At 44.8% G+C, this 12863-nt stretch overlaps 1 protein-coding gene across 2 annotated transcripts in view; it reads right to left on the bottom strand.

Annotated features, from left to right (window-relative positions):
• Positions 1-1986: 1986 nt before the first annotated feature.
• The window catches only part of ACVR1 (activin A receptor type 1), a 72776-nt gene continuing 61899 nt past the window's right edge, over positions 1987-12863 (bottom strand). Inside the window, exons 8-9 of one of the 2 annotated variants that reach the window (XM_072874975.1) lie at positions 8848-8978; positions 1987-7793 (exon numbers count right to left, since the gene is read on the bottom strand). In XM_072874975.1, the coding sequence (XP_072731076.1) occupies positions 7659-7793; positions 8848-8978 (266 nt within the window). In that variant the 3' untranslated portion in view covers positions 1987-7658. The remainder of the gene's footprint in view (positions 7794-8847; positions 8979-12863) is intronic. The other variant, XM_072874974.1, reaches the window with a different exon arrangement.

Here is a 12863-nt window from a genome sequence, read left to right as displayed (position 1 = left end):
TGTTCTCTTTATTGGAAGTAGACAATGTAATGTGATAGCTATTTTTGCAAATCTTTAGAATAAAATTCCTGGCTAGCATCCGACAGTTCACCAGCCCCTCACCACCTTTGGTAGGTATCACATTTTAAGGCTCCAGGTTTTCCAGGAGAACGTTTCAAGAATGAAGAGAGATCTGTGCCGTGAATCTGAAATATTTATGATATTGGGGGCGGGGGGGTGTTGGTGGTGAAAAATGGAGAAGACTGCTGCAGAGACCTATGGGGGAAGAGATTGGTGTGATAAAGTTCTTAAATCTAGCTAGCAACAGCCATCAAGCTTCAGTCAAGTGTGTCACGATCTTTTAAGGTCAAAACAACAAGCTGACTGCAGGTTTTAATGTCTTCTAACAAAAAAAGTCTCTGGCTTAGCTAAGTCCGATCTCCTTCTGGCACAGCTCTCCATAGCTGGCGCCCAGCTTTTCTCTGAGCCTGAGAGGAAGAGCAGCAGCTCACGGAGATGAACGGAAGGTGGGCACGGCCAGAGGCGCTGCCCTTGGGAGTTGTTGTCCCTCATGGGGACAACTCCCAGGACAAGTGGGGGAGGAACAGACACAGAGAGGGACTTTGGGAACGAGGAGATGGAAACGGTGGCAGACGGGGCTCCAGCACACCCACGGCCGGCCCAGAGGAGGGACGGGCTGGGCCAGGAAGCCGCTGTGGCGGGAGCGGGGCAGGACTGACACTTGTGCAGCTCTGCCAAAGGCATGAGGTGCCCACCGGCAGGTGGTCCACAAAGCATCACCACCCTCAGCTGCCGCACGCGTGTCCCAGTGAAACGGCTGGAGCGGGGAAGGAGTGGGCACACCTCAGCAGCGGTAGCGTGCCCCGGTGCCCACCCCACAGCCCAGCCCCACGCCCTCTCCAGGGCCCGGTGGGAGCTCAGCCCTCCAGGACGTTATCCCGGCTTACTTCAGTAAGTAGCGCAACACCCGGCAAGACCACGCAGGCTGGGCGCTGGGGGTATGGGCAAGCAGAGCGCTCCGCAAGACTTCCCAGTGCTGCAGACACACCCGTGTAATCATTTCCATCGAGAAAACCCGTAACCTGTGACATTCACCCCATTTCCAACAACGGCGATGAAGCTCCCGGGGTTGTGTACGGAAACAGCCGGACCGAAGGCACGTTGGCACACTGAGCCCAGCCAGCAGCGCAGCCGTCAGAGGTCCCACACCCTGGTGAGTTGTCACAGCACGTTTAAAAGCTCTTGCTGGAGTTAAGCGATTAGAAAAACATGGAAACCAGGTAAAATCCTCAAGTAACTCCCAAGGTTAGATCTTGATTTTTCACTTCTGGACTGACAAGAGATGAAAATTGCAGCCTTACTCCACTAAAGCACTCCGATATCTTTAAATCAGTAGAAAGAAGCGACCATGAAGTGCAGCATTAACTTAGGAACTGAGGTGACAGCAGCGCAGTACTGTAACCAGCACACTCTGCCTCTTCCTCTCTTTCCTAAAGTACTGCCTCACCACAGCTGATCAGGTCAGACTGTGCTGGCTCCTTCTATATGCTGTGAAAGCCACCAAAAACCAAAACAGAACAGAACAATTTAAGCTTTCCAAGATGTCTACAGGAAGAAGAAAAATACAGGTGTTGAAGCTGAACACAGCATCAACTTTTCATTTTTTGAAAGGAACAGATCTTAGCATAGTAACAAACACATGGAGTTGTTAAAACTGATGCTAGTATGTGAATGTTCTTGATTTTAGGAGTTCAGGGCTTCTGTGACAGTGAAACGCTCGGTCATTGCACTGGAAAAGGTGGTCAGTGTTTTGGTGGGGACTGCGGTTGGAAAGACTAATTAGTAATTATTGATGCTAGGTAATTTTAAAAATCCACCTCATCATCTGCGAATCAGCTGCTTCATCGCTCACGCAGTTCACAACGATGAAAAACCCCAGTACAAGACCCTTGGCGTGCTTTGAAGCGCCCGCTGAAGCCCCACCAACAGGCGACGGCCAACAGGGAGGAGGACGTGGCGGCTCCTTCCGGCAGCGGCCGCTGCCGGATGCTTCCCCGCTCTCCGTCCAGGGCACCCCGGGGCGAGCGCTCGGCCACGTCCCCTCCAGCAGAGCGGCGGCCTCCATCTGCCGCCCCGTCTGATGTCACCCTGCCTCGCGCCGGGCAGGGGGAAAGCACAGCCCGTGGGGCTGCACAGCACCGTCCACCAGTCACGGATATAAGGTAGGAACGTTTAGGTCAAGAACAAGCAAAGATATTTATTAGATCTGTAAGTATAAAGAGAGTCCTGAGGAGCTACACCAGACTGGAGGACAGGACGTGTACGCCAGCTCTCGTGCTGCTCTGCCAGGGCTGGACCCCCAGCTTTAGACATGGTGCTGGGATAAATTCCACTACACACAGAGCAACACACGGCAACGACTGTAGTGGAAAGGGGGACACTTTTTTTTCCTTTAAAAAAACCAACAAAAAACAAAACCAAAAACTAAGTCTCCCAAGTCTGACATATGGCAGGCACTTTGGTGTATCGCGTTACAGGCCACCATCCCCAAGAGGATCGTGTTCCTGGACCTCTAAGCAGTCTGGCTGGTACAGAACAGGTTGACACAGCAAGCACATGTCCCGAACCCCTCGAAGATCCCTGTTGCAGCCTTCGCACAGCTCTCCACCACGCAGGATCTGGAGGGAGTGAAACGAGTCCATACCCAGTGGGAAACTGCACTTTCCACACAGAAGGTCCCAGCCTCTCCATGAGCTCCAGAGGTCCCTCTCGCAGCCTCTCTTCCACCGTAACAGGCCGAGACTGACGTAAACCATGTACGACTGTGCTTTGCTCTTCCTGGCAAGCTTTGGCTTGTGTCTTGGCACGGTTTCTTGGTTCAGGCACTAGAAGTGTGGTGGTTTTTTTCCTTCCAACTGGGGATAAAGCAAACGTGCTATTCCCAGGTGAGAGCATCTGTCACAGTACATCATTAACTCTACATTTGATAAAATGCTTATTTTTCCCACACAAATCTTAGCTTTAAAATGTAAAAATGCATTCTGTGTTTGAGAAAGATTTAACTTCTTTCTATATAAATGGAACAGCACCTGTAACGTCTTTGTTTCCCTTCTCCAATGCCAACCACTACGCCAAGGCTGATCTTTTTGCACAGCAGACATTTCGCCCTGCAGGGAAGAGAATTCTTCCTTGTCCCTCCCTGTCAAAATAGTTTAATTCAGGTAAATAAAAAAAAATTCTGGAAGGCTTGATATGGGTTTTTCATGGAAAATTCCAGCACAGAAGGCCCACAAGAAAAGTTACAGACGAGTGGGAGGAAGCCCTCAGTGACTTCACTACAGCCACACTAACGTGCGTCACTGGCCCCGGGCTGCTTTAGGCAGCTGTCCCCAGGACGCCTGCCAAAGTGCCACATATTCCTAAGCAATAACCACCAAGCCTTCTGCATAGGAAAGAAAAGAAATCCAAATAAAAAGCAACACCCCCCTCCCAATCTAAAGTACCTCTGTTTTTTGCCTAGCCTTCCTCCTGCAACTGGCAGGTGGTCATACCTATCAGCAGGACAGCCGAATCAGACAGTGCTACTCATGCACTGATGTGTCATTTTATTTATTTTTTACATGCAGGGCCTCCTCTTACTAGGGCTCTGATATATGGGCAGGCACTGTTCGAATGACAACACCCCAGATCCATGCTGGCTGTGTACAGTGCAAATCTGCCAGACACATGAATAATTCAACCTCAACTACAGATCTGCTTGTGCCATCTCCATAGTAATAAATGCAGAGACGTCCTTAATGCAGCAGATTATATATAAGCATTCCAAATCTCTTTAGAAGATTAGATTTTATGGGGGTACTAGAGGAACATCCATTAATAAACATGCTGGAAAAATAGCATGGGAGGTGGGGGCGTTACCTTCACATCCGTCACTTGGACACTCTCCCCCACTGCCCAGGCCTGGACACCTTGAGGGACAAGCAGCAAGAAATTTTCTCCTGTGACTGTCCAGACAGTTGAAAATGAGGTTAAATACCACAGACCACAGATAATCCTTCACCGGCTATCACGGAGTTTTTCTGTCTCTGCTCCCAGGTGCACCATGCTCTAGCTCCCAAGAGGACTGCCCAGAGTTGCTGCTATTTCTGCTATTTTTTGAAAGCATGGACCCTGACTATCCTCAGTAGCAACTATACATTAGAAAAGCACAGTGCAGAATGACTTATCCCTAACTCAAGGGATAAGAAATTGCTAAGAAATTACTTCTTATGAGTATTTTCCACTCAATTTTCTTGATTCAAGTTTGCCAAATAGTAACCTAATTAAAAAAAAAAAAAATCAGTTAACATTTCAAATAGTTCAGTCAAAGCCTGGACCAGAAATACTTCATTAGCAGGGCATGAATGTGAATTTTGATATGCAAAAGGAAGCTACTAGCAGCAGCGCCAATTAAAATGACCTTGTCTAGCACATCGATGAGCGCCGAGGAGTCCTAGCATTGGACAGACTTTTTCACCCTGCCAGTAGCTTGCCTGGATAATCTTCTTTACCTAACAAGGGATAAATGGGATATTACTGGGGTGTTTTTACCGTTTGTGGTTTTATCCTTTAGTTGGTTATCCCTGCTGTACAGACAGGGAGAGCCAAGACTCCAGTTTTAATTCATGCTGAAGTTCCTCAGTCAAGTCCGTATCCAAACTCGGAAGAGGCCAGTGGTTCCCAGAGCCCAGCCCTGGAAGGGCTCCCCGGAGAACTGTGCGCTTCCTTGCTGCAGGCCCCGCATCCTGCAGGACCCCAACTAGCCCTAGCACAGCTAACAGACCAGTACCCAATGCCGCTGCTAGAAAATTCAGATCTTCAGAGACAGCAGAGTAAACTGCTATAGGGTACGCAGAGCTGTTTCCAACCTGAAGTCACATCGTTCTTCTACAGACACAGTACTTTTCAGAAGATGCTACAGCACAAAGAAGAGATGGATCAAGTATTTAACTTGACCATCTTCCCTAATATCTAGCAAGATGCTGTGACTCAGTATGTTAGCGTTTGAGAAAGGCACCGCAAATTCAGCCAACATGGCCAGAGTTGTTGTTAATCAGCACGACAGATTGTCTCTCTCCTCTAACACCTGTACTGGAAAATGCTGGAGATGTGAAAACTCAAAGTAAGAAACCTAACCAGCCACTTTAAACTCACACTGCGCTTTCACTGCTGGCTCTGTCCCTGTCCGCCTGTAGAGCCATCTCCCCTCCCACCCTCCACCGTCCAGACGTCCCCAGCTGTCCTCACCTCTGGGCACTGCAGCAGCCTGGGACCTCTGCAAGCAGGTTGCCTCACTTCCCACCTGTTTTAAATACCGATGCCTGTTCCATCATATAAATATATGTGAAAAACATATATGCGTGTGCACCAGGCACCTAGAACTAAAGAACTTCAGGCAATCCTCTGTATCAGAAAATTATCGCTAACACAGCTACTCATTTTGCAGTTGTAGCTGTCACTAGTTACTTCCATTCATATAGCATCTTCAGTCCAACAGACTGATTCACTCGAGACACAGCTGAAATACTGTCTCTCCTGGGCTGCAGTTATTTAACAGTTAGCCCAGCATGCATCACATACACAAACCAGTTTAGAGCAAACTGGAATGCATTCAGGCAACTGAGCCTTTGACTTCTTATTAAAAACTAACAATAAAAACTAATCAGATCCTGCTTTTCCTATGTTTTTTGCAGCGCTGGGTCTGCTCAGATTCTCATCAAGTATGATTAAGAGGCCTAGCAACTCGTATCAATTCAGTCTGCTCTGCAGAGCTATTGTACCATGCAGTCTCTTAGCCCCATGCAGTACCTACCCTGCAAACTTGGCTACTTCTACACTAGAAATGTAGAAAAAGAAAGGCATGCCACTTGGCCAGAGTAGGACAAGGAAGACTGGGGCTGAGAAGGAAAAATTACAGAGAAACAGGAGAGCAGAATCTGGCAGACTTAAAGCACAGAAGGGAACCTCAGAGAAATTTTTTAACCCAGAGAGGAAGCATGTCCAAATGGCTAATTACTACCCAGGTCCTTAGACTACCTGGAGGGTTTCAAGCCCATGAATAAAGGGGTTCTTTTCCAAGGATGAAAGGGCACTGTCACTTCCTAGTTACTCCTCCACTTGGCATAACAAATAAGATGAGAGTATCAAAAGTACAGGCAGAGAAAACACTTCTCTGGGTACAAAGCTGAATTCTTCCCCGTGAGGCTGGGGGATAACATACCTCCTTCTGCAAGACACGCTCCAGGAGGTTTGCATGGACATGGTTGATGTCACGTCCAAAGAGAGTACACCAGTTCCCTGCTGCACTATTTTGGGATCCAGTTCAGTACAGGAAAAACACACCCAGACAAACAACCGTTAACAGCCTCAGTACCTCGGTGTTCCACCCGGTATTGACCTGGACCAGCTCTATTCACCTGTGAGCACATGACTGGAGAAACCCACTGCTGCATTAGTATACCTTCGTTACTAACAGGCAGTAAGAGAACTAAAACACTCTTTTGTTTGACTTGAAAACATTCTATTTAATTTATACAAATAACTACTAAATAGAAAAAGTAGATTAAAACAAAATAGTTATTTTTCTGGCAGAGTTTAAATGCATATTATATAGCTTAGAAGAAATAAAATGCATTTTCCCCACAGCATTCATGACCTAAAATTCTAGTTAATTCCTCCATTGCTTTCCTTTTCTAGATCAGTAAGATACTAGACACAATGTGGGTAATGGCTATATATATGTTCCGTATTTGAACTGAAAATATGTTACAGACCACACACCTACAAATGTGAAGCACTTAAAATGTGACTATCGAGTTGTAATATGATAATACAGAAAACAATTTATGTTTCAGGTTATACTGTGTTACAAAAACATCTGTGTAAGAAATCATGAAAGAGGCCACATAAAAATAAGCTTTAACTTTATGCACTTATTTTACAGTTTAAAAAACTGGCAAGTGCACTAGTAATAAATAATTTGCAAGTTTTGTATAAACGAGAAATTCCTAATGTTCAGCATTATTGTAAACATCAGTACACATGTAAAATGCAGGTAAAATCTGACAGTTACATTTTCAGTTTACCAAATTCATTTCCTATTATTCAGGCATAGATCAATGTAGTATACAGCCAATCATATTTTTGGCAAGTCATGTCATTAAAATTAACAGTGACAGTGCAAGTAAGGAATGCAAAGAATTCCTAGTGCAATAAAGAAGAGAAGCACAGGCAATATTGCTGATTAAAATTTACCACTTCCATGTGTTCACCCTGGGAGTGATTAGGAGAATTAAAAAAAAAAAAGAAAGAAAAAAAGCTGTTCAAAGCCATTATTTAATGCCCTGATCTTGTCTTAGGATTTCTCTGTCTTCCTTCAGGCCACTACCTTTGCAACAGTACATCCAGCGTGAGTCCTTATAGCTTGACCATTTGTGAAATGCCCATTGTAGTCACTGAGCAAAGTCCCTATGGTTCCGATGTCTCCCAAACAGATGGCTTGGTAAGAACTTCTGCCTCTGTAAGTAGCCACATGGGGACCAATCGTATAAACTGCCTGGCCAGACTGCTTCTGAACCAGACAAATGCCTTCCTATCAGGAGAGCACCACGAGAAGAAGGTCAACAGTCAGCTTTCAGTTTATCTAAGGAATTATCAATTTTGGTCAAAGTCTTTTTGATTCGCAGGGCTGTTAGTCTCGCTGATGGATTTTGATACCAGCATTCTTTCATCAACTTGGCAAGAGATGTTAATGTCTGGGAAAAGAATAAAAAAACCAAAACATGCGTGTAAGTACACAAATCACAAGCCAAGAAAGCACTAGATTGGGTTAAGCACTAACACAATAAGGTTTTATTGCCTTGTTAATACTCAATTTTCAGAGTCTACAGAGAGTTTACTGCTATCTATCAAATATACAGCTTTCACGTGTTGAAAAAACCTGAAATTTGATAAATTCGTTAAACCAAGAGAATAACTAGACAATGGGCTGACTGGAGTGACAAGCTAGCCTAATTTTAAACAATGGAGTTTTGTGGGTTTTTTGTAATTAAGAAAACACTCTACAGAATCTCTTCTCAATGAAACTGACTCCTGCAAGATCAATGAAGAAGCCAGAGAAGGCACAGATTTTCTGTCTGTGATTTCATCATGTGCAGCGCAGCTTTAAATGGCTGGGATTCACAGCTGGCTGGTGCGGCTGCACAGGTCTCGGCAGCACCAAGAGCTTATAGATGGGACCTCTCATCCTTGCTGGCCCTAGCCAGCCGTACAGATTCAAACCGACCTCCATCGCTTCAGTAATAAGGAAGAAAACAGCTGGTCAACCTGGAGAGCCCAGACTGATGCTGATGAAGAAAAACTTCAGCACTAGCCTTTCAAAAAGAACAATGGTCCCTTATCCTGTAGCCAGGAGAGACACCAAAATTCTGTTCTAAATCTGCATGCTTATAAGCCACGGAAAGGCCTACACAGGCTACCTTGCCCTTAAAGAAATTTCCCCTTGGAGAGAGAACAACATAGGAAGAGCAGCTTTAAAACAGTTATTGTTAAATCACGCTACTAAAAGGCTAATCTCTGAACAACTCAGACTTAACAGTTGTAAGTTTGCTCATTGCGTTTTCTTCCTGCTCCAAGACAAAGGTCCACACCAGCATGCCTCTGAAATCTGTTACAGGCAATACTCTGACAAGTAGCTCTGAGATCACTTCAACTTCAGGTGATAACCGAAAATAAAACTTTCATGACTATTTCAAAAGAAGAAAGGTCAGCTCTATCTCCTGCAAACCGCCCACAGGCACACCCACTTACAGGGTCTGAGAACCATCTGTTGGGAATGTTCGGCCTTTGCTGATCTACACAGACCACTTTTCTCATGTCTTCAAAACTGGGATCGTTTGGAACCAAGTCATAAAATGGTGGTTTATAGTCCTCCACAATACCTAGAGAGACACAAACAAGAGAGGCATTATTTAATGACTGTGTCAGTGAAACAGCATTTCTGCACAGAAAGAGAGAACAGATGACCTAGCCGTCTAAGAAGCACAAAATTATTTTAAAAAAGTTAAGACCATAGTGTCAAGCAGCCATTAAACAACAGAATAGCACTATCACAGGAACAGCTTTTTCTACCCAAAATGTTAATTAATTGGCTCATATTACAATTCCACAAAGAAAGAACTATATCCATTTTGCAGATGCTTGAGCTGAAATGGCAAGAAATAAATTTCACTTGCCAAAAGGCCATCTTTTATAATGCATGGAGGTTTACCAACTACCACAAAACTGCGATTTCTACTAGCAATTGTAAAAAAATTAAGGTCTGCATTGTGGTTTTTAATAGACTTACCACACACTTTGCATGGCTTTATGATTCCTGAAAGAGTCCAATAAGCATGTTAACATCTACAGACCCTCACGCTGGTGCTTCAGATAATTTTATTTCTTGTTATTAAAATAGTAAAATACCTAGGGTAATTGGCACCACGCGCTATCACAAAGCCAAACACCTGAGAGCCTGTGGCACCCAGCGTCTGAATGCATTATCTAGGATTCTGCGTTGAAAAATGAGTTTGTCTGTGTGCTCCCACAACTTGCCACTCGGCTTACATAAAACTGGCAGGCTAAAAAGCCTTTTGCCTACTCTAAGGCATGCATGCAGCACTGCTGTTTCATCAGTGGATTAAGCTCACAAATGATCTATAGGGAGCTCAACTTTCTTAGGAAACCAATTTAAAAACTTGTGTTCAAAGACAGGCATTTGGGTCAGCAGCTTGGAAAAACACCGAGCGAATGAGGCCCTCTATGTACAGTAGAAACATGGGCAGAACAGTTGTAAAACTGCTTTTTAGCAGGCTGGCAGCTGTCCCACAGTCAGACGTACATGAAATCCAGGAGAATTTCTGTTGCTTTGGATATACTGAAGTTGAAAAGAGGTTCTCAAACTTTGCTACAGTGGCTGGGGTTTAGTTTTCTTGTTCTGTTGGAGATGAAGATCAAAATCCCATAGATCCTCTGTAAAAATCTGTAAATCCCTACCTGTGGTGACTAGTCGAAAAGGCAAATGGTCTTCAGGAAATTACAGCTCCCTTAGAAAATACTAGGACAGCTTAAAGATCTGGCTACCCAAGCGAGTTACCATACCAAAGTAGGCAGCAGACTGCAGGGTTTGCCCTATACTATTCTGATGTGGGTGCAGAAGGATAGACTATAGTACATGCTGCGTAAAGCAGCATCACCCACCCTCCTCCTTCGAGCAATTCATAATTGCGTATACCAAACATCACCTACAGGGCTGAACTCTTGTTTTTACACTCCTTCTGCTTCCTCCCAGAACACAGAATAAAGTTCACTGTGAGAACTCAAGAATACAGAAAAACCTCTTGTGTATCCACATTGTCTATGCTTCCCTTTCAGATAAAGTAGGAGCTTTATACGAGTCAAATGCACAACTTCAGAGCTACGTCATATAGCTCTGAAAATGCTTCCAGGGTCATTAGGATATTACAGATGAACTTTATCACTGAAGAGAGTTTGGCTGTAATTTACTATTTTCATGTGGTCTTTCCAAAGTACAGGGTATATAGCTGGCTATTTCAGGTAAGACATAGTAATAAATATGAACTGAAGTGGGTCTAGCCCTTACTCCAACAGAGCGATTCTAGAGGACCCCAATCTACCACAGCCAAACGTCACAGATCCCAGGGGACCGCCGCTGGCTCCGCAGCAGCCCGTCAGCGGTGCCGGCGAGCCGCTGCAACCTCTAGCCCACACCGCTCCGCTCGCAAAACTGTCACTGAACTGTGACACGCTGCCCTCTCCCACTGCCCCGGGAAGGCGAGCCAGCTGCTCGCTACGAGGGAGACCTGAGAGTCGTTCAGCACGACCTGTAGCTTGCCGCTTTCTGGGCAGTTTTAAGATTACTTCTGTAACTTACACAATATATTGTATTTTTTCCCCCGGCTTTGCTGGCTTTTAGCTACTCAAATCAAATAGAACTCACACACAGAGCAGTGTTTTCTTCACCTTTATTCCTCGTTACTTTAACATCAGCTTGTCCTACGCATGCGCCAATCTAACTGTTGGAGCAAAGCAAGATCTACACAAACACCTAAGCAACAGACACAGCCTGGGAGGGATGACGATGATCACACACCAGGCGTGGCTTTGAGCAGTAACCATCTTTCAGCTTCTGGTGTTACTATTAAAACTGAACAAGATCCCTATACTGGGAATGATAGTGAAAATTCACAGGGAACGGAACTGTAAGTGCCAGGTACCAGGTAAGGAAAGAAGCAAGGCACTGTACACTAGGAAGGGGCCACACTCAAAAGCAGTGAACAACCACTCTACAAGGAACAAGCACTGGTCTACTTAAAGAGGGTAAAATACTGATTTGGGGCTTAAATCGCATTTTTCAAGTACAGAGAGAAACGCTGAGTGGCTCCTGCTACAGCACAAAGACGATACACAAGTACTCTTGGTTGTGGTGAAGGAGTTTCCTATCACATTCCTACCAAGATACACCATCACCCAGGCCACACGAGCATGCTACCTTGACCTCAGCACCCTCACTCCCAGTGCCAGAGTCTTACTACAAATCAAACAGGGTTATCTGAGTGACCACCTGATAAAGTAATGACCTCCACACAGCTAACACTTGGATTTGAGAGAAGATGTTTACTCCATTTCAAACCAGTGCAAGGGAATGTAATTACTTACGGCAGCAGCCAGAAATACTGAGCAACTGGAGATAAGTACTGTGGAATTAGCATCACTGTCGTCTCAAACTTAAGACTTTATTGACATGACCAATATCATGACATATCTGTATTACTGTGAAAAGTTCTTCCACGGTGGCAATGAGCTCAGCCTGAATCAAATTACTGAAGCATTTACCTATCGTCTTTGGTAGGTCTGCAGTCCACGCTGAGTTTCATACCATCCTGGTGAAGATGCCAGCACAGTCTAATCTCACTAGTTTAAAAGTGGCTCAGGTAAGTTGTCTGTGAACTGCAGTTACTGCAGCAATACATATGTATCAAAACTTTGGCACAGGAATATTTAAATAATAGGTACCATTTCGTGGAATTTTCATTGCAAGAGGTAACTAGGTAAGACTGTGTGTATTTTTATATATATTATGTACAGTATATACATAAGTATAAACATATATTCATATACAGACAGAGCAAGACATCTAACATTCCATAAAGGATTACCAGTCTCCAAAACAGCCCTGTGGCAAGACAGATTCCAGACAAACTACTCAAAATTCAAGACTGGCAATAAAAACAACTTATCAAAAGCTTACACGTGAAGTTTCATCATCACGTAGGCCAGCTGCTATGTTCAACAGACAATACTCCACACGGTGCCTCTGTGCAAGCGTGCACCCCTGTAAGCGCTGCTGGTCCTGCCACCCGCAGCTACGAGCACGGTCCCTCCGCAGGCAGAGCGGAGGAAGACCGACTTCCACCTCTCATGCGCTGGCTTCCCTTCCCATCGCAGCGAGCATCACCTACTGCACGGTAAATAATCAGCCCCTGCCCAGCAAGCCCATCATATTATGGCAACTGGTAAACTACAGTGCTCACAGATTGCTGAGACAGATGAAGTGCAGAATATAAAACTGCACTGAAAACAATGAAGTTACAGCTTAAATTCTCAAGGCGCTCACACTGACGTGAACTGCAAGCCAGAGGTCTCCAAATATTGGGAAATGCAATGAGCAAGTCTTCATAACTGCCTACGACATACATTTGCCAATAAACAGAGAACATCATAAGAAAAATTAACACCATGCATTCACAAGACTTTCCTCCTTT

Source organism: Ciconia boyciana, chromosome 10 (genome assembly GCF_034638445.1).
Source record: "Ciconia boyciana chromosome 10, ASM3463844v1, whole genome shotgun sequence".
Taxonomy (NCBI): domain Eukaryota; kingdom Metazoa; phylum Chordata; class Aves; order Ciconiiformes; family Ciconiidae; genus Ciconia; species Ciconia boyciana.
Note: the sequence above shows the minus strand (reverse complement) of the source record. Positions and strands in the feature narration are given on the sequence as shown.